At 42.9% G+C, this 26,832-nt stretch overlaps 1 protein-coding gene across 3 annotated transcripts in view; it reads left to right on the top strand.

Annotated features, from left to right (window-relative positions):
• Nucleotides 1-26,832, top strand: part of SVOPL (SVOP like) — a 96,145-nt gene that overhangs the window by 46,155 nt on the left and 23,158 nt on the right. For all 3 annotated transcript variants that reach the window (XM_033950734.1, XM_033950735.1, XM_033950733.1), the window contains 5 exons: nucleotides 2,028-2,156; nucleotides 5,867-5,940; nucleotides 10,348-10,553; nucleotides 11,635-11,746; nucleotides 22,896-22,977. In XM_033950734.1, the coding sequence (XP_033806625.1) occupies nucleotides 2,028-2,156; nucleotides 5,867-5,940; nucleotides 10,348-10,553; nucleotides 11,635-11,746; nucleotides 22,896-22,977 (603 nt within the window). The remainder of the gene's footprint in view (nucleotides 1-2,027; nucleotides 2,157-5,866; nucleotides 5,941-10,347; nucleotides 10,554-11,634; nucleotides 11,747-22,895; nucleotides 22,978-26,832) is intronic.

Raw genomic sequence — 26,832 nt, 5'->3', positions numbered from 1 at the left:
GACAGCTCTGCGCTCACAAGAAAGGAGAGTGAGCATCTGAATTCTCCAGAGATGTATGGTTGGCTCAGGAGAATCCAGCCAAGTCCTCAGGATACACTTAAGGGCAGCCAGCAGGGACCAACGGAAAAAGACACCAAGACCCTTCTTCCTAGGAAAAGAAGGAAAGATGCCAAACAAAAGCAAAGGGTTCAAGCGAATAGTGACATTCCAGATAGATCGTACAAAATCAATCACCTGTTTCAAAAATACTACTATAACTGGACAAGACCAAAACATATGACCTAGGGTTGCCTTCAAGAAGCCACACCTGGGGCATATAGAGTTACATAGTAACACTGTAAATGAATGGTCCATCCAGTCTGCCCAACCATACATGCTCCATAAATTAATTTAGTTGAAATGGTCCTTTTTCTTAGATATTTGTAGGCCAGAAACCCAAAGTCCTGCCCAGTAGTGGGCTTAGATTCCATCTACTGGAGTCTCCATCGAAGCCCTCCCCAGTTTCATAGTATGTGCTCTCCTAGGAGATACATGAAGATGAAGTAACACCATGTACTGCATTTATTGATGCAATGTTTATTTAAAAATCTTAAAAGGCAAGTTCATCCACAATAGATAGCAGCAGACCCAACAAGGTCCGTGTTTCGGCTTCACTGGCCTTCCTCAGGAGTCCAGATCGGTGTCCACTTGACGGGTATGAAGTGGATATGCAAATAAAATTAGACCTACTTGCTCCAAAAAGAACCGAAAACAAGTGTGAGCGGCTTCGGAGCATTTAGCGCTCTGGGCCACGGTAGAAACCTCTACCACGGCTTAGTAAAAAGGGTGGCGGGGGGAGGGGTAAGTTAGGCACCTTAGATCAGGGGTCTCAAAGTCCCTCCTTGAGGGCCGCAATCTGGTCGGATTTTCAGGATTTCCTCAATGAATATGCATGAGATCTATGTGCATGCACTGCTTTCAATGCATATTCATTGGGGAAATCCTGAAAACCCGACCGGATTGCGGCCCTCAAGGAGGGACTTTGAGATCCCTGCCTTAGATCAATCTAGGTGCTGTTTATGGAATCTGGGCCAAAACGCTCTTACCACGTGACTTAGTGCATGGTAACCTTAAAAATACCACCAAAGCTTAATACATTTCAGCAAAGGTGTCCATTGAATTGATTTTGTTAATTAATCATACAAAGTTCTAGAGAAAATTGGATATTTCAGGTTGTGATCATTGCTCATATAGGGGCCCTTTTATAATACATTAGGATAATAAGCCCTAAAGCACAGTCAGCACACCCATGTTTTCACATACTAAACACATGTTAACCACTTTTTAATGTATTTCTTTAAAAGGGACATGTTATAGGTGGAGAGTGGGTGCTCCTGCATTCTCCGGTTAAAACATCTGGATTACTGTGTGCTAATTAGATAACTCTGGGTTAATGCGGGACGTAATTTGATTTTTTTTCAGTGGAGTACTCAGTCCAGAAATATTTCTCGAAAAGTAGGAACTAGACAATTTTTTTTTATTAATCTTTATTCATTTTTAAAGCTCACAAATACGTGTAACAAATAATACAATCATTTATACTTTAACATCACTTAATAAATCTTCAAATTCTAACTCGCATCAAATAATCCCCCTCCCTTATACCCAACAGTTATTCATAAGCAAAAAAAATCATAACATATTTCCCCCACCCAGACGTGTATGAACAAAAGGGAAAAAAATTAATATTTATTCTATGCAGTAATTTCAATCTTTACAGTATCTTATTAATGGCTCCCAAATAACCTGAAATTTAGACGATTTTGATTTAGGGATCTTAAAGTTCAAGAGGGAGTGATAGGGTGTTAAAAATTTACTAAGAAATAATAGGGCATCAGTGGAACAGATTTTAAATGCTAATAATAAAATTTAATAAATAATTCTGTGAGATATTGGTATCCAGTGAGCCAATTTGAGTAAAGGTGTAACATGATCATAGGATCATAGGATAATGCCAACAATAACTCTACCATGATGTACATTCACAGTTTATTCCAGAATCAGCTCGGTTTAATGTCTCTGTTGGAAATAACCAAGCTGCTGTTGCAACTTTGAAGTGGATTGCCAAAATCAATCGCTCGGTGATGCCAGAAGGAACACTGAAAGAGCCCGTCATGGTAGGATTTGAAGCTTATCTTGTTGGATATGTGTGTGTGTGTGTCCATACTGGAGCTCAGAATCCTGTTTCCAACAGTGGCCAATCCAGGTCACAAGTACCTGGCAGAAACGCAAATAGTAGCAACAAACATTCTATGCTACTGATCCCAGGCAAGCAGCGGCTTCCCCATGTATGTGTCAAAGTGAATTTTTAAATGGCAGCATGGCCATGGCTGACCCTCGCCAATTAAGCTTCTATTCCTGATCAGGCCTCTTTCATTATGAACTCCTTCCTCCCATCCACCAAGATAAATTCCTCCCCCCCCCCCAATAAGAAGTTCTGATAAAGATCAGCACACCACTTTCCTGGATTACTTTGATTTACAACAATGAGAGCAGTGTCTGATCAGTGAAAGGCCCAGATCCACTAAAAGGTACCAATTCAATCGCTGTTGGCTGATTACTGGCCGATTTTGAAACAGCGATTGATTCACTACCTTTTTTGCATGCAAATGATTTGCACGGAGGTGCAAATCATTACCATGCAAACTCCCTGACTCAATCGCTCAGTGAGCGATTGAGTCGGGACAGCCCCGATAGTAGTGACAGGAGAAGTAGCCTCCTGTCACTGCTGTCAGCGGCTTTTTTTTTTCTTCTTTTTTTTTTAATGGGCCAGATATTTTGCATGGCCACTTAAAAAAAAGCCCCCTCTCCAACAAATGCACCCCTGAACCCCCCAAAGAAAAAGGCAGGAGGGATGCCCACTCCCATCACTCAGTTTCCCCATTAACCCCCCCCCCCCCCCAAACAGCAGGAGGGATGCTGACTCCCTCCTGCTGGCAAATACCTCCCCCCATCCCCGAAAAACCCCAGCAGGAGACCCCCTCCCCATACTTCAAAAAGTTGGTAGCAGGAGGGGTGCTCAGTCTCTCCTGCTCTGTAGGGCTCCTCCATGCCCCACTCATATGATGATTGGCTCAGGCGTGTCAATATTCAATGGGAGATCGTTGGCTATCTCCAAGCTGCTGAATATTCCGTTCGGTGACTGGCTATGTCGCACAACATAAGTAGTCACTGTGAATACTCAGAACTCACTGGCTAAGCTGAGCAGCCAGATAGTCCCGTGTTCGTAAGAAGCAGGTCCATCATTGGCTGCTAGGACTTAGCCAGCCAGCCAATGAATATCGGTTTAGCTAGCTATGTCTCAGTCAGCCAAAAAAAACAGAAATTCAATACTGGCTGCTGGATGTGATACCAGTATTGAATTTCCGGTTTTGCTGTGGATCGTGGGAGATGGCCGGCTATCTTTCACAGTTTGAATATTGGATGGAGTTGTTTTTTCCTACACTGCTCTAGCTCTGGGTATCTCCCAGCTGTCAGCCATACAGTCCTGAGTGCCTGCAAAACATCTCACCCCATTCAGAACAATTAGTTTTCTTGTATAATCCTACTTTATTCCAGGTTGATTGGGTTAATTCTGTATACCTGCCAGGACTTTGTAGGAAGCCGCAAATTTCAGAGACTTGAGCTTTACCCCCTGAGGACTTAGTTTTTCTTCCTACAAACCAGGCTATAGGAGCTTATCTTTTTTGTTCGTGTTTATTTTCTTTATAGTTCGGTCTTTTCATTTGTGGTTTTTGCCCTCGTGCTACAGAGGTTCTCTGCGGGGACAGCTCTGACTATGGGAGTTCGCAGACCTTGAAGAAGCCCCCTGTTATTTGGGGTCTTCACGAACTGACCACACGGCACTCTATATGCTGGTAGAAGTAACATAATTTTTATTAATAAATCAATAACAGTTTGCAAGAATAAACCTTATAGCATATAGAGTAACAGAGCATATACTGATACACCAGGCCTGAGAACAGCTGATATGTTCTAATCCTATGGTCCAAGGGGCTCTCTTTTATATGTTTCTGATAGCTCTGACCCATATTACACGTCATTACACTTGTTAATCTATTGATTGGTTAGTATTTTGGGTGATACTGTGAGTCACGCCTTTTTCACTAGAACTACTCTGCTTTCCCGTAAATGTCCTGTTAATATACTAAGATCCTCAGTCTTGAACACCTGGGCCTGACTGTGGTTACAACTGCGGTTAATTCTCTTAAGTTTCACATCCTTATTCTTATGAAGCTTCTAATAGCTGGTCATGCTGACTTGGGTGGAGGGTTGCTTTTCACAAGAATTCTTGTTTTCAGCATTGCTCTTCTCAGAAAAACAGAAGTGTGCTCTTCTCAAGAACACACACTGAAGCAGATTGTGTAAAAACTGACAGCTTTGGTCAAAGTGTATCTTCTGCCATTTCAGGCTTTTCAGCAGCCATTTTAGGCCTTTAACTGTGTTTGGCCTGTTTCTGCTGTGTTGGGGATTCTCGGGGGTCTTCTTTCACCTCTAGCACCCTAGAGGACTTCTCTTCACCTGCACACACCTGCACAGGTCTTCTTCTTCTCTCCTTCCTTCCTCACCTTTGGGAAAAGTCTGTTTCCAGGGGGTTCACTGCCTACCAATACGCCCTCTGAACAGTGTGCACTTCGGATCGGGGCTCAGGGACCGTTCCCTTGAGAGCTTGCTCACCCCAGGTTCATCTGCTAGTGGGTTGAACACAGGCGCATGCCCGGAATTGTGGCCAGACTAAATATCAGATGGAGTTGTTTCTTCCTACACTGCTCTAGCTAAGGGTATCATGCAGTTGTCAACCATACAATCCTGACTGCCTGCAAAACATCTCATCCCATGCAGAACAATTTGTTTTCTTGTCTTTATGTTCTGATCAGCAACGGTATAAATTGAGAAGAGTGTTCTTTTTTTTCTTGTACTGTTCTCCAGTCCTTCTTGGTGAGACTTTTTGGACTCGTGTATGGTGCCAAAAAATTAGCACCCAAAATAATCGGGATGGGTGCCCTTTATAGAATAGTGCGAAGCACCGGAATCTATGCTTAACTTTGGGTGTGAGCATTTACACCAGCTGAAACTAGGTGCGCAAATTGGATGCATATCTCTCATATTCTATAACGCTGTGTGCATGTTGAGGAAATGCCCCTGGCCCGCCCATGACCCTCCCATCGTTACACTCTCTTTTCTGATCCACATGGGGCAGCTACAGGGTACATTTCCACAAATAAGTACCGACACTGCCATGTGGAATGTGTATTTTTGTAAAATGGTTGCTCCCTCTTCATAGACATAGAGTCCTGTAGGCAGTGGCATAGTGAGGGTAGAGGCACCCCCCCAGCCCTTTATCCACCCCTGCTCTTCCCCCCCCCCTCCTGCTGTGCATGCCCCTTCACCCCATACCACCTTAACCTCTAGCTCTTCGCCAGCATGAGCAGCATCTCCAATCTGCTGCTCCAATCTCTCTGATGTCACTTCCTAGTCCTGTGACCAGGAAGTGATTTCAGAGGAAGAGCCGAGGCCAGCGTGAGCAGCAGGTTATAGCTGCTGCTCATTCTCACGAAGAGCTAGAGGCAAGGGGGGGGGGGGTGGAGGGAAGACATGTACATGGCAGGGGAGGGACATGGAAGGAACAAGGGACGAAGAGAAGGATAAGTGCTGGCGCCCCCACCAAGACAGTGCCTGGAGCAGTCCACCCCCACCCCCACCCCTCCCTTACTACGCCACCGTCTGCAGGTATTTTAGAAAAGGTTCTTTGTCAGCAGATCCTTTTCTGTAAAATGGGGCTTCATATTATGCATCTCTCTTACTATACTTTTTCTTATATCAACAGGATACTAGAGGGAGGTTTCTGGACTTGATAGATCGTAAATACTTACGGACATCTCTACAGATATGGATAATATGGTAAGTGTTCCCAGTGACAGAGGTGCAGCTTTTGTAGCCATTGGTTAATACATTTGTGCATTTGTTTGAAAATTGACACACAATGGAACCCATTACATCTGTCTTGGTGGGGGAGAGTTCATACGGTTAAAATGATGATTTTGCCTGTGGTTTGTTACCAAATGGGTATGTTGCCAGTTTATTTCAGGGGTCCTTTTATAAGAAATTGAATAGTACTCTCACCAAATATATTTGGTTGGGTAAAACTGCTCGAGTTGCTTTAGTATCTCTACAAAAACCAATTGCGGTGGGTGGGGTAAATTTCCCAAACTTTTATAGGTACCATCAGGCCTATATACTGCGACAGGGTATGTATTGGATCCCTCCTGAGCTCATGGAGCATCTTCCGGACTGGCTTTACTTGGAATGGCAACTCCTGTCTCCATTGCGTTTGTGTCATGTTTTAAGTATCAAGTTACCTAGGCTTTATAAGGACAATTGAATTTTAGTTTCCACATGGCAAACATTAAAATTTATTAATAACCTAACACCTATTCCGATTCATCAATCCACGTGTCAGTCCTTATGGTTCAACTCCAAGATTCAAATTGGCGAGTTTAAGATCATCTGGAAGCATTGGATGCAGGCAGGTATACGTACTTTAGATGTTGTGTTATCAAATGGGAGACTGCTTGAATTTTCACAACTGCAACAATCATTTGGCATTGCAAAGTCTCAAATATATAAGTGGTTGCAGTTGAAGTGGAGGCACTCATCGACGCCCTATCTGAAAAGTGGTTAGGGGCGGAGAATAGGTGTGGTTGACTTAGGTATTGTTAAGCATCCAAGTTAGATGCCAGTAAATTAGGCTCAGTAAAACCTGGCCTAATATACAGGCACCTACCTCTAGGGCGCCTAGCGATGCCTAAGCATGCCTAGGTACTCCTAGGCAAGATTCTATAAAAAGCACCCAGTGGTTGATTGACAACCGTGATGAGTAGCGCCTACAATGTAGGTGCACTTAGGCGCCATTTATAGAATCTGGTCTTAACTGTTTCCATAGTACTTGTTCTTCATACCTGTGGAATTACATTTCAACGTCACTAACCTTTAAGGAGATCAATTATTTTTACCTTCTTTTCACTTTCTTTGTAAAAGTTTCCAATATGGGGCATAATTTTCAATGTGGGCTCTCGTTAAGATGGGATATTTTACTACGGACTCATGTTATTTTAGCATTTTATGCAGAGACCCGGTTACTAATAACTGTGGTTAACAGTAAAATAATCCATCTTGAAGGTAGCTGATGTTGATAATTGATCGGAGAAAGTTATAATGCCGCTTTATAGGGCAATGGTCAGACCACACTTGGAATACTGCGTCCAACATTGGTCTCCCTACCTAAAGAAGGATATAAAACTGCTGGAGGGTGCAGAGACGAGCAACAAAACTGGTGGAAGGGTATGGAGAAAACTGGAATACGAGGACAGACTTATAACACTAGGATTGTTCTCCCTTGAGAAAAGGAGACTGCGTGGGGATATGATCGAGACCTTCAAAATACTGAAAGGAATCGACAAAATAGAGCAGAGAAGATTATTTACATTGTCCAATTTGACACGGACTAGAGGACATGTAATGAAGCTAAGGGGGGACAGGTTCAGGACTAATATCAGGAAGTTCTTCTTCACTCAGAGAGTAGTTGACACCTGGAATGCCCTCCCAGAGGAGATTATTGCGGAATCGACCGTCCTAGGCTTCAAGAGCAAACTAGATGCATATCTCCTTAAGAGAGGCATATAAAGATATGGTGGACTATAAATTACTATATGTAAATTTTATACGTATTGTTAGATATAGTTATTAGCAGGGGCTCATTCAAACTGCATCCACCAGAAGCATTGACGTCACTTAGAACATATAGAAAATCAAAACAATAATAACAATGACACGGAGAAAAATAAACCTCAATTGTGAGAGGTTGGGACTACACAAGTACCCAGCCCTCAACACATCATCACAGGTTTATAAAAAAACTCCGTCTACAATTATATAGATAAGATTTTCATTCATTCAAAATCACTTTTTTTCAAACACTTTTTTTTAAATATATATAAACAGAGCAACTGTAAGTATGTCAAAAATTCATGATATGAACCCCAAGCTTAACTAGATTAGTGATGAAGGCTACAGCTCAATTTCATTTGTGCAAGAATTTTCAGAGGCACAGAATGCAAAAAAAACATCATTAAGGGAGAAAACCACTCATCTGAAGAGGTGAAAAATTCCAGAGAGACTTTCAGCTCCTAATCCCGACAGAAAAGACTTTCTGTTTCGCCTAAACTGGCTACTTCAGGGGATATATGCCATCTTCAGGTGTCTCCTCATTTCTTGCAATCCATTGAACAAAACGCTGGCTCTTCTCAAAATGGAGTTAGGACTGTGAGACGCGCCCAGTTCGAATAAAAAACGAACTGGGCGTCATGACGTCATCACAAAACGTGATGCGTGATAGGCCAAACATCGGCAATTATACAGACCACCTTGTCAGCTGTCATTAATAAAAAGATATTTTACTGATTCAAAGAAACGGTTGCCACTCATAAGTTGTATTCAGACCCAATGGTTCAACAGCCCCTGCTAATAACTATATCTAACAATACGTATAAAATTTACATATATTGATTATTACGATTGTATTCCAGAAAAATTGCTAGGCGGACTATAAATTACGCCAGGTGTACACCTGGCAGGGCCTCCGCGTGTGCGGATCGCCGGACTTGATGGACCGAAGGTCTGATCCGGAGATGGCAGTTCTTATGTTCTTATGTTCTTATGTTTTTCCCACTCCCTGATTAATCTTTCCAACCTTCCTGGTTTTGTTTTTTTTAACATAAGAGTTGCCATACTGGGACTGACCAAAGGTCCATCAAGCCCGGTATTTTGTTTTCAACAGTGGCCAATCCAGGTCACAAGTACCTGGGAAGATTCCAAAAGAGTAAAGCAGATTTTATGCTGCTTATCCTAAAAATAAGCAGTGGATTCTCCTAAGTATATGTTTATTTAAGATTTGATGCTCCTGCATTTTTGACCTAAATAGTTTACAATGTATCAAACTAAAATGAAATTAGATACGTGATAAAAACTACCCTATCTGTCCCAAATGCTCACAATCTATAATAATAAAACTTAAGTGCGCATGTGCACTCCCACTTGCCTGTTCCGTGGTCAGTAGGTCCCTGGCAGGTAGAAATGCGCATTTGCGCCTAGGATTCTGTTTTCCCATAACGTAGTTCGTCATCGTCACCCCCCGGCTGCACGACAGCGGTAGTGACGGGGGGGGGGGGGGGAGATGGAAACATGTTGCTCAAGGGTTATACTGCACAGGGGGATGGGAGGGAGGCAAGCAGGCAGGCTGGCTGGCTTCAGAGGGTAGGGGTGGGACAAAGTCTGGAAGGCAGTGAGGGGAACATAGGAAGGTGGCACTGGGGGTATTAAGGACATAGGAAGGGGCACTGGGCACTAAGGACATAGGAGGCACTGAGGGCACTAAGGACAGAGGCACTGGGGGCATTAAGGACATGGGAATGAGGCACTGGGGGCAATAAGGACATGGGAAGAAGTCACTGGGGGCACTAAGGACATGGGAAGGGGCACTAAGGACATAGGAAGGAGGCACTGAGGGCACTAAGGACATAGGATGGGACATGGGGGCCATGGAGAGACAGGCAGGCATGGCGCATCAGAGAAATACAGGCAGGCAGGGGGCCAGGGAGACAGAGACAAAGACAGACAGACAAGGGGGCAGAGAGAGACACAGACAGAAAGAATGACAGACAGTGTCCAAGAAGAGAGAGAGAGAGACAAAGAAAAGAACCCCCAGACAGCCAGACATCTACTCTAGCATCCGTTAATGTAACAGGCTTAAACACTAGTCTAATAATAATCTTAATAATGGCTTAGGGATTTTTCTTCCAGGAAATTATCCAAATCTTTTTTTTTTTTTTTAACCCTGCTGATCTAACTGCGTTTACCACATTGCTAACTGTTTTTAGCTCCTTCATTGCTTCTAATGTGTAAATATTGGTTTGTATATGTTTTTTGTATGTTGCTTATGGAAATATGAATTCAAGAGCTAGTGGATTCTTAGACGCAGAGTGGTCTTGCCTGTGAGTGGGTTTCCTTATGTCAACAAAAAAGAGTACAGAGAGAAATACTATTGAGCATCTGCTCATTGAAAATACTCTGGTAATCTGTTGACTAGAGTTCTTTTTATTACTTGCTGTCTTGTTTTGGAAAGATCTTCCATAATACATTTTCAAACGTTTTTTGGAAAGAACTTCCAAAATACATTTTGAAACACCTCTTCAGTTTCAAAGATGGAAACACTAATGCTCTCCCTCTTCTATGTGTTTATGTTTTTCTTAGGGTCGGAATAGCTTTTGCTTACTATGGGGTAATTCTGGCCAGCTCTGAGTTACTGGAGCGTAACATGGTTTGTGGTGGTGAGAAATCAGAGACAGAGATAGACAGGAGCCGAGAGTCAGAGGAGAGCCAAAGCCCATGCCATTGCTATTTGTTAAGTCAAGCCGACTACCAGACTATGCTCATCAGCACCATAGGAGACATTGCACGTGAGTCTTACCCTTCATTTATACCCATTCACTGTCCTACTACATTTATCAATATATTGAAAAGCAACAGAAGGGTGTAAGTTATTATTTACTGGGTCATCCGAACCTATAGGTAGACTAAGCAATCACCTAGGATGGCAGCTTCTAAATCTTTTCCCTTGGTCAATGGCTTCTGGAAGTTGTCCTCATTGTGGGCACAAGGTAGGCACTACAGTGCACACAAAGTGCTGGATGCTAAGCACTATTCTTTAATGGCATCTTGGCGTTCTAGAACAGAGCCTAAGTCGATGTTTACACGCCATCATTTAGGCTCGAACACATATACCTGGTCTACACCTAAATGTGTTCTAGCGGCTAGCGCATAACTTATAGTATAAGTCGCAGCGTAAATTTGGTACCACCCATGCCTTACCCATATATATGCCCCCTGGCAAAAATTTGCTACGTGCTAGATTCAGTAAATGGTGCTCATAAATTAGCACCCCGCCCCCCCCCATAAAAAACGACGCTCAATGCTATTCAATAATGGACGCTCAAAGATGAGTGCCCATTATAGTAAAGTTTTGAGGGCCATATTCTGTAAATGGCACAGTATATTAGGCGCTGGTAGGTGCCTAACTTAATGGTTTTAATTGGCACAATAATTGACCACATCATTTAAAACCAATTAATATCTCATTAAAAAAACCGCTAGGTGCCTTTTGGGATAGGCGCCGGAATCACACCTACAGCATGGTGGCCTAAGGTCAAAGGAGGCATGGTTAGGGGCAGAGATGACCTTAGGTGCCGCTAGGCCTGATTCTCCAAAAAACCTTAGGCACTAGTAATGTAGACCTTTAAAACCCTGGCCTACGTTACTGGTGCCTAAGTTTTTTCTTAGGTGCCGGTAGACGCATTTCTGTTCACAGCACCTAAGTGGGATTGGCATGTGGCTGGCGCTGTTTTTCAAGGTGCTGGCCAGTTTAGGCGCTGTTAGAACCCAGGCCTAAGTGCACTTTTGTTATTTTATTAGGTTAAACAAAAATACAAATAGCCTCTGATTGGTTGAATCAGTCCTTTGTGATAATGTTTTATTTTGCAGTAAGTCCCTTAAATATTCTGGTTATCAATACAGTTGGAAGACGAATAAGCTTATTCTTCACCATGGGCACTACCGGTGTCTTCTTCCTGCTGCTCAACATCTGCACGGCAAGGTAACAGGTTAGAGTTATAGAGGTCAAGAACTATAGCACTCCCACCGGGGGGGGGGAGGGAGGAGGGGGAACGGGAAGTGGTTGAGTGGTTGATTTTGTACTTTTATGTAGTACATTGTACAGCATTGTTTCTCTTATTTTGTTCTGGAGAGCTCGCTTGTTGATAACCCTTGTTCTTGATTGTGTTGTGTCTTAACCTTGCTCTCTTGTGCATTTTCTTTATTAATAAAGTTTCAATTGAAAAAAAAAGAACTATAGCGCTCCAACAATGTATCTTTATGTTTATTGTGAGCTTCTATACCGCTACCATGGAAGTAATTTTATAACAGGGTGCAAAAGCTGTCAAGAGCAACCAAAACAAAACTGCAGACTGTGTACAAGATGCAGGCAAATTTTAATATGACAAGAACACAATATATAAAACCCTTTTACCAATAAAGGGACCCAACACGGTCCGTGTTTCGGACAAACCTTCGTCAGGGGTCCATGGTAAAATAGGGGGGCTAAAAAATGCCACAAAAAATGAAGAATCTCGACAGTTGATTTCCAGCACAGGCATTATTGTCATGATCACTTGTTATGTATTAGTATTGTTTTATTCTTATGTTATGCAAAATTTTCAATAAAACATACTGAACTTAAAAAAAGGATGCCTGTGTGTATCAAGTTCGCCAAAAAAGCCAACAGCAGTAAAGCGTATCAAAAAGAACTGTCAAGACATATAAATGCATATGTTGTATCAATTTTATAAAAGAAAAAAAATAAAGTTTCCTGGAAAGCTCTGAGGCAAGTTCAAAGGGCTTTCCTAAATGTGCATGGATGTGTGTGCATTTTATAACCAAATCAGTACAATCAGTGAAAAAATACATCAGGTAAAATACAATTAGGTAAAATGTTTCTATAACAGGTGGGAGTACTACAGAGTTATGCTCAATCGATAGATACTCCAGGGAAGAAGGGTCCTTGAGTGGAGGGAGGGTTCTCAAGTGAGCAGTCGGTCCTTTTCTGCCGTCATATTCTATGTTTCAGGTAAAATACAATCAGTAAAAAAAATACATACGCCAGAAGACGTATGAGGAGAGACTGGAAGCCCTGAATATGTATACCCTAGAGGAAAGGAGAGACAGGGGAGATATGATTCAGACGTTCAAATACTTAAAGGGTATTAACATAGAACAAAATCTTTTCCAGAGAAAGGAAAATGGTAAAACCAGAGGACATAATTTGAGGTTGAGGGGTGGTAGATTCAGGGGCAATGTTAGGAAATTCTACTCTACGGAGAGGGTAGTGGATGCCTGGAATGCGCTCCCGAGAGAGGTGGTGGAGAGTAAAACTGTGACTGAGTTCAAAGAAGCGTGGGATGAACACAGAAGATTTAGAATCAGAAAATAATATTAAATATTGAACTAGGCCAGTTACTGGGCAGACTTGCACGGTCTGTGTCTGTGTATGGCCGTTTGGTGGAGGATGGGCAGGGGAGGGCTTCAATGGCTGGGAGGGTGTAGATGGGCTGGAGTAAGTCTTAACAGAGATTTCGGCAGTTGGAACCCAAGCACAGTACCGGGTAAAGCTTTGGATTCTTGCCCAGAAATAGCTAAGAAGAAAAAATTTAAATTGAATCAGGTTGGGCAGACTGGATGGACCATTCGGGTCTTTATCTGCCGTCATCTACTATGTTACTATGTAAAAATAAAAGAAAAAGATAGAAGAAAGATACATAATTATTTGATAAACTTATCAAACATATGTGTTTTTAAAAATTTTCTAAAAGCGTTATAAGAATCCACTTGACAGATAAGTGGACTTAACCAAGAGTTCAATTTGCCTGGCTGAAAAGCAAATGTCCTATTCAGAAATTTCTTATGACAATTCTTAACTGAAGGATACATAAACATTAAAGAGACTCATAACTGAAAGAGAAATACAGTACGTCCAAAACCCGGCCTAAGTCGGCACTTGGACGAACATTTCTCAAATACGTCCAAGTGCCGATACTAAAATCGGGTTTTAGACGTATTTCTAAACGACCTAGGCCTTCATAGTGACGCTGAACGACCAAAGCTAAATGGGGCATTTCGGGAGAAGTGTCGAGGGCGGGAGTTGGGCGGGACGTGGGCCGGCTTAGACTTAGTCGTACAACATGTATAACCAAAAGTTATACAGCCCACGATCGATGGAACTTGGGCGTTGTGACTTAGACCATGTAAAACATGGTCTAAGTGATAAAAACCCACCTAAACTCACCAGATAAGCACTGAAAACTGAAAACACATAATACAGACCACCACACACTACCCCAGTGACACCGACCCCCCCCCCCCCCCATAAAAATATTAATCTCATCTCTAAAATCCAGAACATCATCACTGGCCGCCTGGCATAGGAAAGCCTAGTTGTCCAGCACAGAGGTAGCTTAAGTTGTCTTGGGGGTGGGTTATGGACCCATAGAGAGGAGGACCCATGCCCATAAGCCCCTGTAATCACTGCATTGATACTTAAACATGTGCACTGCCCTATACACCCCCAAAACCCTTTTTTACTGGCATATAAGTGGCTCCTTCAGTCATAAGGGGTATTGGGGTGGTAGATAAGTGGGTCTAGGGGATTCTGGAGGTGGTTTGGGGGGCTCACCGTAACCTATAAGGGAGCTGTAGGGAGGAGAAGACATGGCACCCTTTTTGTGAAGTTCACAGCAGTGCCCTGTAAGGTACCCCACTATTTAAGTGCCATGTCTGGGTATTCAGTCCATCACTTTGCAGACCCCTCCCACATCCAACAGGGCTTGTTCTAGGTGTTTTGGAGGTCGGAAAGTTAGATGAAAATGTGGTATAAAGATGGACGATTTAGTGGCTTGGACGATTAGATCGGCAGGACGGATAATTAGACGATTTTCGAAACAAAAAAAAAGTTGGACGCATTTTTCGAAAATGTGTCTTAAGCTGTTTTTTACTTTGGATGACTTGCGAGATGGATGGACGTTCCTTTCGATTATGCCCCTCCAACATATTTCGAGTGTTTTTTAATGAGGTGTAAAAATGAAATTGAGAGGTTAGATATCCTGGCGCCAGACCAAAAAGAGATTAAAAAGAATACGTGCCTCACAGGGCAACCAATGTAATTGCTGATAAAATGGGCTGATATGATTGTATTTTTTTAGGCCAAAAATTAAACAAACTGCTGTATTTTGTACTATTATGCTATTAAGGGGCTCATTTTCAAAGCAGAAAATTGTCCAAAAAGTGACACAAAGTAGCAAATGGATGTGTTTTTTTTTTTAGCTCAAACTTCCAAATTGCTATTTTTGAAAGATGGTTTTCTCTAGAGTTTGTCCATAGGCCGTCTGAATCTCAAGGGGGCATGTTAAAATCATGTTTAAGGCAGGACTAGGGCAGGCTTAAGATTTAGACATTTTTCTGCAATGATAGAATATTGTAGAAAACGTCCAGGGCATAAGAAACAGTACATACCAGCCTGTATGACATCGTCATATGTTATGACCAGTAGGCAAGTCCCTGGAGTAGTCTAGTGGTTGGTGTTGTGGACTATAGGGAAGAAGACCTAGGCGCTTATTTCTAACTACTATGCTTGTTCTGGAACATGTGAGCTCTCCAAAATCCACCCAAAGCCTACTATACTTGATACCTGCAAGCATAAGGGCTATTCTTGTGATGTACAGTTGGGCACAGTAGGTTTGGGGTGTGTTTTGAAGAGCTCCACCTGCAATGTAAGGGGGTAGTGGTGAGATTTGTACCTAGAGCCTAGGGTGCCCCACTGCTCTGCAAGGATGTTTGAGTGGCCAGTAGGGTGGTCCAAAAAATTAATTAACGCATTTTATTTGTCCAGAAAATGAAAAACACACAAAATTTTACTTACAACGAACAAAATTTAGGGGGTCGCCCCACCTCACTGATTTTTAAAACTACCACCAAGCTTAACAGTGTATTGAAATTCTTATGCACTCATAAGAACATAAGCAATGCCTCTGCTGGGTCAGACCTGAGGTCCATCATGCCCAGCAGTCCGCTCTCGCGGCGGCCCAACAGGTCCAGGACCTGTGCAGTAATCCTCTATCTATACCCCTCTATCCCCTTTTCCAGTAGGTAATTGTCCAATCCTTTCTTAAACCCCAGTACCGTACTCTGCCCTATTACGCCCTCTGGAAGCGTATTCCAGTTGTCCACCACTCGTTGGGTAAAGAAGAACTTCCTAGCATTCGTTTTGAATCTGTCCCCTTTCAACTTTTCCGAGTGCCCTCTTGTTCTTTTATTTTTTGAAAGTTTGAAGAATCAGTCCTTCTCTACTCTCTCTATGCCCTTCATGATCTTGTAGGTCTCTATCATATCCCCTCTAAGTCTCCTCTTCTCCAGAGAAAAGAGACCCAATTTCTCCAATCTCTCAGTGTACGAAAGGTTTTCCATACCTTTTATCAGACGTGTCGCTCTCCTCTGAACCCTTTTGAGTAACGCCATATCCTTCTTAAGGTACTGCGACCAAAATTGGAAGCAGTACTCCAGATGTGGACGCACCATCGCCCGATACAACGGCAGAATAACTTCTTTCGTTCTGGTTGCAATACCCTTCTTCATTATACCAAGCATTCTATTTGCTCTCTTAGCGGCCACTGCGCACTGTGCCATCGGCTTCATTGTCATGTCCACCATTACCCCCAAGTCCCTTTCCTGTGTACTCTCATTCAATAATATCCCTCCCATCGTATAGTTGTACCTCAAGTTTCTGCTTCCCATATGTAATACTTTACATTTCTCAACGTTGAACTTCATCTGCCACCTCATCGCCCATTCCCCTAGCTTGTTCAAGTCCCTTTGCAATTCTTCGCAGTCCTCTATAGTCCACTAAATAGTTTGGTGTCGTCTGCAAATTTTATTATCTCATACTTTGTCCCTGTTTCTAGATCATTTATGAATATATTAAATAGCAGCGGCCCGAGCACCAAGCCCTGCGGGACACCACTCGTGACCCTCCTCCAGTCCGAGTAGTGGCCTTTCACTCTTACCCTTTGCTTCCTACTTCCAGTACTGTGGAATTTCCTGAATCCCAATGTGCAGGTGGATAGGGCTCCTTGTTTGTTGATGAAGGAGTGCAATTGGTTTAACATCCTTTTTTCCAGGATCTTGGAGACGAAGAATAGGTTGGAGACAGGTCTAAAATTGCTGGGCATGTTAGAGTCAAGCATGGGTTTTTTCAAAATCGGTCTGATAACTGCTAACTTCCAGTTTGTGGGCACCAAGCCTGTTTATAGAGAGGTACTGATGAGAGGAAGGATGGAGTCTACAAAGGTGTCTTTCACAGCTACCAGGAGGCATGATAGGCAGGGGTCCAGCTTGGAGCCTGAAGGGCAAATAGTGTCTAGTATCTGGGCGATGTCATCGTGGAAGACAGTTTCAAAGTGAGATAGGTTCCCAGTTGTAGTTTTAATTATCTTGTGTGAGTCGGGGGAGGATGACATCTGTAGTGTGGCAGAGTCAAGGTGAGCCTGTATTTTGTCAACTTTATCAGTGAAGTAGTCTGAGAGCGTTTTGCTGTTGAGTTTGGTGTTAAGGCATTGATTGTCTCCTTGCGACATTGTGAATATCTTTTAAAAGGTTTTTTGATCTATTGGGGGGTCTTTAATAGTTGTTGGGAGTAGTATATCTTTTTAGCCTCTAGGGTGGCCTTTTCATATTCTTCATGCAGTTCCTTCCATTTGGACCTGTCACTGTTAAGCCTGGATTTGTACCATTTCCTTTCTGCTTTCCTTAGTTCTCTTTTCTTAGTTCTTAGGTTGTCAGTAAACCAGGGGGAGGAGTATTTGTGGGGATATATTTGATCTTTTTGACTAGCCCTCTGTATAGGGTTTTTACCTCAGTGTACCAGTCCATATATGTATAAAATATATATACTGTATATAGAAATTCCTTAGACAGAGGAAATAACAAATTGCTAATATCACATTAATATACCCTGGCTATGTCTACAGTTTTAGAGGTACTCAAAAATATTTGAAACAGCTATCATTATCAATATTCTTTGTTACAGATAAATGAAAGAAAAAAATGTTTTTTTTGGGTGGACTATCAGAAGATCAGCTTAGATAAACCCTCTTCTTATCAAGCAACCACCATACTTCTTCACAGGTCCAGTTTTAACCATTAAGATTGGTTCTTAAAGTGCTTAGTTGAGTGCCTCTAAAGCCGTATTTTTCAACCTTTTTACACCTAAGGTCCGGCAGAAATAAAAGAATTATTCTGTGGACCGGTGGTTGAAGAACACTGGGCTAAGTTGTGGGCCAGACCCCGCCCATCTCTACCCAATCTCCACCCAAGATTCCGCCCCCATAATAGTACTAATTGCACCTTGCACGTCCTGTGCCTCATCTGGAAGCCTTCCCTCTGACGTTGCAATGTCAGAGAGAAGGCTTCCGGTTCAGGCGCAGGATGCCGGTAGGAGCCACTGCCCGTGGCTTTGTGCACTGAATCAGTTAGAAAGAGGAAGCTGGCTCGAAGATAATGCCGCATTGATCGCACCATGGACCGGCGGTTGAAGAACACTGTTTTGGGCCTGATGAATGTGCTGGCCCTGTGGACCGGCAGGAAATTTCTGTGGACCAGCACTGGTCCATGGACCGGTGGTTGAAGATCACTGCTCTAAAGTGTTCATTGGAAGCCGAGTATGCAGTCTGAAAGGGTTAACAGATTTCAGATACCTCTATCCTGATGCAGTTTTTGCAAAACATGATCATGTCGGGAGGTCTTGGGATGGATTTTTATTGATCCACTCCAGTTATAATTTGAAAATAAAGAATAAAAAAATAATGGAATCAATTATGATATGATGATGCACACTTATGAAGCACTCTACAAAGCACTTTAATTTATTTTTTTTATAAATCTTTATTAATTTCCAATTTCCAATTCGAGAACAGTGCATTAAAATATACATACAATTAATGTCATAGACAGCACTTACAATCGACCAAAGAATATTACAAAATATATTACCCCCCACTCCACCCTCCCTGGATGTGCAAATCAAATAGGAAATGAAGGCATAATCCAACTAATCAGAGTTAACAAAATTCGTCAATGGACCCCATGTTAATTTAAATAGTTTACTATGACACGATATTTCTGAATTCATTTTTTCATATTTATAACCAGAAGGAAAAATTAAGTCTGTCCCAATTTTTCCAGTTTTTGGTAATCATTTGCATGGCTATCCCAGTCATAATGATAAAGAGTCTACTTTCTAATGGAGGTTTAGTTGAGAACAATGTCCCACAGATTACAACGGAATCGAAGACTCCAGTATCAAATTAATTTGTCCCCATATTGATTTCCAAAAGTTGAGTATCAAGGGACAAGAGCACAACAAATGATCCAGTGTCCCTACTTCAAGGTGACAATGCAAAGTAGTATAAATTATTATATGAATATTTGAATAAGAAGCTGAAAAACTAGTCTAAAAGACATTTGGAGAATTGAGATTAAGCAGCAGATTTCTGCTACTCAGTGGCCACGGATTTGGACTTGAAGGATGAGATGTACAGCGTCAGCATCCATGAGACAAACCTGGTTCTTTGTGTTACATAGAATTTTTTAGACCCCAGTTTGTTTATAAAAGTTGGACAGTACAGAGCGCTTTAAGAAACAATCTTAATGGTTAAAACTAGACCGGTGAGGTGGTTGCTTGATGAAAAAATAACATGCCTTGTTATAATCTCTAAAAACATTTCTTGTTTTCTTTCATTATCTAATAAAGAATATTGCTAAAGTTAGATGGTTCAACTATTTTTTTTTTATAAGTTTAATACATTCATAATATCAGAAGATATCAAAGTTTTCACCAGACAATACAAAAAGAATCAATCCTTTACAAGCCCACAAGATGGGGAGACATATTTGTATTCTAACTAACTTAATTTTAAGGAAAACAAAGAAATGGGTTGAATTCTAAATGAACCCAAATCATTCCCTACTCAAATTAGGACTCTAACTTCCTACCAAATTTCTCATCAAATGAATAAAGCAAAATAAAGAATAAAATAGAAAATAAAGTAGTATCTTACTTCTGTTCACGAGCTAATAAAAATTTCTGCAATTGAATGGGATCCCAAAAAACAAATTCGGTGTCTTGTAACTTTACCAAACATTTACAAGGAAACTTTCAATAAAAGGAGGCTTCAAGTGCTAATACTCTGGCTCTCAATTTCAGAAATTCTTTTCTCCTAAGCTGGGTAGCTCTTGAGACATCCGGAAAAATACTAACCGAGTCTCCACAAAACTTGGTCAGTCTATTTTTAAAATAAAGTTTCATCAACAACATTTTATTTGCCTCACTCGTACATATTAGTATCATTGTGGACCGAGTCTGGATAACATCTTGAGAATCTTCCAGAAACTGTGTCAGATTAACCTCATCTGTTACCAGCCGGTCCACTTCCTGAACAGTTTCCTTTTTCTTTTGGGGAATATGATAACAATTATTTATTGGAAAGCTATCCGCATTGGGTAATCCCAGTATTTCTTTATTTGGTTCAACTATTTTTTAGCACCTCTAAACACATGGATGCAGGGTGTATTAATGTGAGATTAACAGTTTTATAACGTGCAGATATCTTCTGACGCCTCTCCAGTTTTGCCCAAACTCTGTTCCCAGCAATGCCTACATGTGTACTGTGTAAAAGCATGTGCTACGTATCATTGTCATGTAACAGCATGCATGTATACCATTGGATGATTGTAGAAGATCCTATTTTTACATGTGAAACTATTTCAGGCGCTTTTGCTAAGATGCATTAGGCACTAACATATGCCCTAATTCAGCAAAAATGGTCTAATATAGAAAGCGCTCACGTTAATTTGACCATCAGTGGACGCTAACCACACTGTATTTATTTTAAAAAATGCTTTGGAAGCGGGTGTGTCGGGGTTGGAGAATGGGCAGAGGGGAGGCGGTAAGGGCTCTCGCGTTTCATTTTTTAAATGGCTGCATGCTACTGGTAACATTGATTTATCCAAGGTGATACAGTTAGTTCACCCTTTATACCTTGTATCCAAAAAAGGTTTCAATGTCAGTCTTTAAACCCTCAGAGACGCCACCAGAAGATCACATTATCATATCTTCTGGCTTTACGCACCTAATCGTCATTGGGTCAATATATGGTGTGTATCAATTTCTAATTTGTTTTGTTGTTTTTTTTAATTTAGTTTATTTTAAAACAATAAATAGTTTTAAAGAATATTTAATATAAATTGAATACTTAGCTTAACTGGTGGTTGGTGGTTAGCAAGGGATTAATGAGCCAACATGTTTCACCCGTAGAGGGGGTTTCCTAGCACATGGTCAGAAATGGAACAAATTTAAAAAGCTATTTTCCAGCCCTGCTATAAATGGGCTTAGCACGCAGAAAAGACAGGCATAACAGTGCACTCAATGGTGTGGTAAAGGGAATGTGGACTGCCCCAGGCACCGAGTCGGTGGGGGCGCTGGCACCTCTCTGCCCTGCCACACCATGCCACCCTCATGCCATCCCTCCCACACACCTCCGTATTATCTTTGCTAGCGCGAGCAACATCTGCCTGTTGCTCAAACCAGCCTGGTTCCCCTCTGAATCACTACCGGGTCAGGAAGTGATGTCAGAGGGAATCCAATGCTGGCACGATGAGCATGATTGCAGAAGTCACTTGCACTGACAAAGATGAATAAGTATGGGGGAGGGGAGGGAGAGTGTAAGTGTGGAATGGGGGCAGGAAGGAATGGGGGGGGGCACAGAGAGAAGGGTGTGGGGGCACAGGGGGGCGCCACCATCGTGGCCACCTCCTATCCTTATTATGCCACTGGGTGCACTAAGTCTATTTACTAACACAGCGTAGTAAAAGAGTCCCTTATAAAATCATCTATTGTGAGAGCAAGGGAGCTTCAAGGCCTGGTATAATAACTGTATTGAATATGGGATATAAATGGGGACTTGGTGATTACTGAAGAAGTGGACAATCAAGGAGTCGATGGGAAGCAGCTGAGGGCTATTCTCTCTGGTGCTCCAAAGAGTGGAAGAGTAGCGATTTTTCTTTTCCACTTGGAGACAGGGTTTCTCTCCATTTCTCTGTTTGGAACATGCCAAGGGAAGACTCACTGGAGCAATGTTAAGGACAGTGAATGTTCCTAACTTTGGTTGCCAGCAGAAATGTTATTTGTAATGGAAATGCGAGAGGAGGATTCCTGAAGCTTTCTGGATGCTTAAGAAAATCCTCCGCTAACATCAGAGGCTCGTGTGGTCAAGAGTCTGAGGATTGGTTTGCAAATCAATTTTATGCTTTGGGGATGATCAATATCTGTAGATCTGACACGTGAAACTGTAGAGGGATTTTTTTTCCTTGTAATCAAAATTTTCTTCCACTGTGTTGCCATGAGTTGTTTAATTTAAGAATCTATCGAGTGCTCTATCTAAAATTCTAGATGGTTTACAACCAAACATACAAAAAATATGTATCTTTGTGGTTAAAAACCTGCTTTTTGGTTTGGAGCAAATTCCAGGAATGTGGGTTAATACAGAGAAGCATGAAAGGCTTTGTGATCTGCTAGGCCTAAAGCCTCTGCTGGTCTCACCCCAGGAAACTGATGATACCAGGCACTGTAGCCAGTGGAGCATTTTCTACTGTGGCCTCTGAAGATTTACATTTACAGGGCAGAATTGCTATATGAATGGACTAAACATGAGTGTGGCGCAGTGGTCAAAGCTACAGCTTCAGCACCCTGAGATTGTGGGTTCAAACCCACGCTGCTCCTTGTGACCCTGGGACCGTTCTCCCAGGGGGAGCTCAAAACGGTTTACGTGAATTTATTCAGGTAATCAAGCATTTTTCCCTGTCTGTCCCAGCGGGCTCACAATCTAATGTACCTGGGGCAAGTCACCTAATCCCCCCATTGCCCCAGGTACATTAGATTGTGAGCCCGCTGGGACAGACAGGGAAAAATGCTTGATTACCTGAATAAATTCACGTAAACCGTTTTGAGCTCCCCCTGGGAGAACGGTATAGAAAATTGAATAAATGAATACTTTTTTTTTTTTTTTTTTTTTTTCAAGTTGATGCTGGTACCTCCACCTGAAAGTCAGAAAAAATAATGGTAAATTCTTTCTCTTTCTCTCTAGAACTGGTTTGATTGGCATCCTCTTCTGCCTTCGAGCTTTGGTATCAGCAAACTTCAACACAATCTATATTTACACAGCAGAGGTTAGTGGGTGGAAAAGGGCCAAAATTTATAAGCAATGAGTGAATTTGCTGTGACAAGTTTTCAAGTTTCAAGTTTTATTAGGATTTTATATACCGCCTATCAAGGTTATCTAAGCGGTTTTTACAATCAGGTACTCAAGCATTTTCCCAGGGCTGATGGTAGGAAAATATTGGCCCAGAGGGAGAAGAGCCTCTGAAGATGTGAGAAGCTGAAGTGCTCTTTGAAGGGTCAATGTAGAAAGCTACTGTGGAGCATTTTCTACTGTGGACTCTGAAGATTTACATTTACAGGGCAGAATTGCAATGAGTGTGGCACAGTGGTTAAAGCTACAGCTTCCAGCATCATGAGGTTGTAGGTTCAAACCCACACTGCTCCTTGTGACCCTGGGCATGCTTGTTATGGATAGGGTTACCATACGTCTGGGAAAACCAGGACATGTCCTCTTTTTAGAGGACTGTCCAGGAGGCTTTTTTTTTTTTTTTTTTTGTAAATTAGGGGAATTTGTACCTGTCTGTCCAGGTTTTAAAAATCGAGTCGCCTGCAAGCCTATCTACCCACTTTGGGCTCAGCATATATTATGCATCCAACTTCACCCCCTTGTTTTCAGTATTCCTCTCCTCCTGGCTGCCCTGCACTTCCTCTCTGGTCTCTCTCTCCCTGCCCCCTTCTCCGCGGTCTTCTAAGCCTCAGTTTTGTTGCTGGTAGCATCATTGATTGAGACACCCACTGCCAGCCGACTCCTCCTGTTCTCTCTGCCATGTCCCACATCCTATGATGCAATTTCCTGTGTCTGTGCAGGTGGGATGTGGCAGAGAGGAGTTCAGTAGCTGGCAGGCAGCAGGTGTCTCAATCACTGACACTGCCAGCAGTGCATCAGAGAAGTTGAAGACCGTGGGAAGGAGGGACTAGAGAGAAATACTGGAGTCCCAAACTGCATGATAGAGAAAGATGCTGCTCGGAGGGGGAGGAAGAAAGGAAAAAAGCAGAGCTGGCAGGGAAATCAGAGGGGAGGGGGCAGGGTGAAGTGGAGAGATCAGATGACTGAATAAGGGAGAGGGGAGAGAGACTGATGCTATGAAGGGGGTCAGCAGAGAAATATGGAGAGAGGGACAAAGAGAGATGCTGGATCTGGTGTAGGAGAGATTAAAATGAAGAGAACAGTGAATCTGGAATTAATCATGTAAAAAAGAGAGGAGGCAGAGGCTAGTTGGAAAGGAGAAAGGGTAGAGGGGCATAGAATAAGGGTAGATGCCATATTGAAGGGGCAGATGCTGGACTGAAGAGACAGAAAGGGCAGACGCTGGATGGGAGTGAAGAGAAGATGAGGAAAGCAGAAACACAAATGTAAAAAAAAAAGAATTTTTAAAACTTGTTTCCTTTAGGATAAAGTAATATTGTGCTGGGGCGGGTCTGGAGGCAGAGCTAGGGGTGGGGTAGGGCTGGAGGTATGCTCATGTGTCCTCTTTTCTTGTGTTCACAAATATGGTAACCCTAGTTAAGGGTCAAATGATGCAGAAAGAATTTCAGTGCTGAAGTTAATTTACATGGTAGACATTAGTTCATGGCACATTAAAATGCATGGTAAGGAGGCTATTAGCTAATCTGCAGCAATGCAGAGATGTTTCTTTGATGTCTACTAGGTGAGAAATGTGCCACCAAGATTGAGACAGCATTGAAAGCTCAGTAGAGCCTCCTGACCTAAAGCCTCTGCCTCTGCATCAGCCCTGACATTCCTGTAAGCTAGTGGCCCCTCTCCCTACACCCATATACCTCCCTCAGCTTAAAAATAAAAATTCCCTGGTATCTAGCAATACCCCCCCCTGCCCCACCCCCCCAAGCTGACCCTACCTTCAAGCTCCTCAGATCTTCTCTGAAAAAGCAGGCATGATGTTCCAATTTTCAAAACCGACATTCTGGACATCTTGTTAGGCTTTTTGGCCACAGAGCATCCAGAGTTCAAGGGAGCATGTCGGAGGCATGTTATGGGCAGGGCAGGATTAACCAATAAGCCAAGTAGGCACGTGCCTAGAGCCCGAAATGGTCAGGGGGGCCCGATGAAGGAGGGCATCAGCATTGTTTTTTTCTAAACAGCGATAGGCCCATCCAGAATCGATCAGCAATGCGGGTCCCCCCCCCCCCGATTGGCAATGCGGGCCCCCCCCCCCCCGATTGGCAATGCGGGCCCCCCCCCCATCGACGGAAAGTAAGACAAGCAAGCAACGCGGGTAAGAAAGGCAATGGAAACTGTAATTGTCCAAATCTTCCCTCGGATATAGCTTCCTGTTTCCACCTGGGCGCACGGTGGGGTGGGGCGGGGCAGGGGGCCCAGTGCACTTGGGTGCCTAGGGGCCCTCGACAAATTAATCCTGCCTTGGTGTCTCTCAGAGTGTTCAAGGCCCAGTTAAAAGCCTACCTCTTCGAACTCCTCTCACCTTGGTTTCTGCATCCTTATGTCATGTCTGTCTTTCCAAGTTAGATTGTAAGCTCTTCTCAGCAGGGACTATCTATAAATATCAATATATACAGCGCTGCGTATGCCTTTCAGTGCTATATAAGTGATAAATAATATGTTCGTGTGTTTCTGCCTCAGCTGCCATAATGGCAGTGCCTGACCCTGCTCGATTCATTCTGGAATATATTAAGCAAGGTCACACATAGAAACATGATGGCAAATGGCCCGTCCAATCAGCCCATCCACAGTAACCATTATCTCTTTCTCTCTCTAAGAGATCCCACATGCTTTCTTGAATTCCAACACAGTCTCTGTCTCTACCACTTCTTCTGGGAGACTGTTCCATGCATCTACCACCCTTTCTGTAAAAAATTATTTCCTTATATTACTCCTGAGCCTATCACCTAGGGACACCACCAGATGTCCGGATTTACCCGGATATGTCCTATTTTTAGAGGGTATGTCCGGGCGTCTGGGCTGCTTTTCAAAACTAAACTTAACTAAACTAAGCCTTAGGTTTATATACCGCATCTTCTCCACTGAAGTGGAGCTCGACACGGTTTACAGAGTTTAAAAAAATATGGGAAGAGAGAAGAGAAAGAGTTTACAAAGCATAAAAAGAGGGGATGTAATCAGAAGAGATTATTATATGCTAGAGAAAAGCCAGGTTTTCAGTTGTTTTCGGAATAGTTGGAGGGAGTCCAGATTCCGCAGTGGGACAGTGAGGTCGTTCCAGAGGCCGGTGATTTTGGAGAGGAGGGATCTACCCAGTTTACCTGCGTGGAGGATGCCGTGTAGAGAGGGGAAGGATAGTTTATGTCTGTGGACAGATCTGGTGGTAGTTGGTGTCGGGGCGAGGAAGGATAGAGGGATTAGGGGCGGAAGGATGCCGTGAATGATCTTGAAAGCCAGGCAGGCGCATTTGAAATGAATTCTGGAAAGTACTGGGAGCCAGTGAAGATTGGTAAGTAGAGGGGAGACGTGGTCATCAGTGTTCCCGCTAAGCTGCGTTGGCCTGCGCTCACGCACAAAATATTACATCGCAGCGCAAAGTTTCTCTTCACAGCGCACACACGCGTCGGTAAGGTAAGGGGACGCATTGGGGGGATTGCACTTCCCCACAATTGCCATGCTTCGGTTCCTCTTCTTCCTTCCTTCCTCCCCCCCCCCCCCCCGCGGGACCCTGCGGCACCATCAACTCTTACTCCCTCTAATGTCGGCCCTGCAGCTCCAGACTTCCTCGCACCTTCTCCCCTCCCCCTTTGGATCGCTATTATTTTAAATGTTATAGCCGCGGAGCTGTATCCATCAGTGCAGATGTCTAACCTCGGCCTGCCCCGGAACTCTTACTGCAACAGTGACTTCCTGTTCCTGCCTAGACGGGCGGCTGCTGCAGTAAGAG

The sequence above is a fragment of the Geotrypetes seraphini genome, chromosome 7 (assembly GCF_902459505.1).
Source record: "Geotrypetes seraphini chromosome 7, aGeoSer1.1, whole genome shotgun sequence".
Taxonomy (NCBI): domain Eukaryota; kingdom Metazoa; phylum Chordata; class Amphibia; order Gymnophiona; family Dermophiidae; genus Geotrypetes; species Geotrypetes seraphini.
Note: the sequence above shows the minus strand (reverse complement) of the source record. Positions and strands in the feature narration are given on the sequence as shown.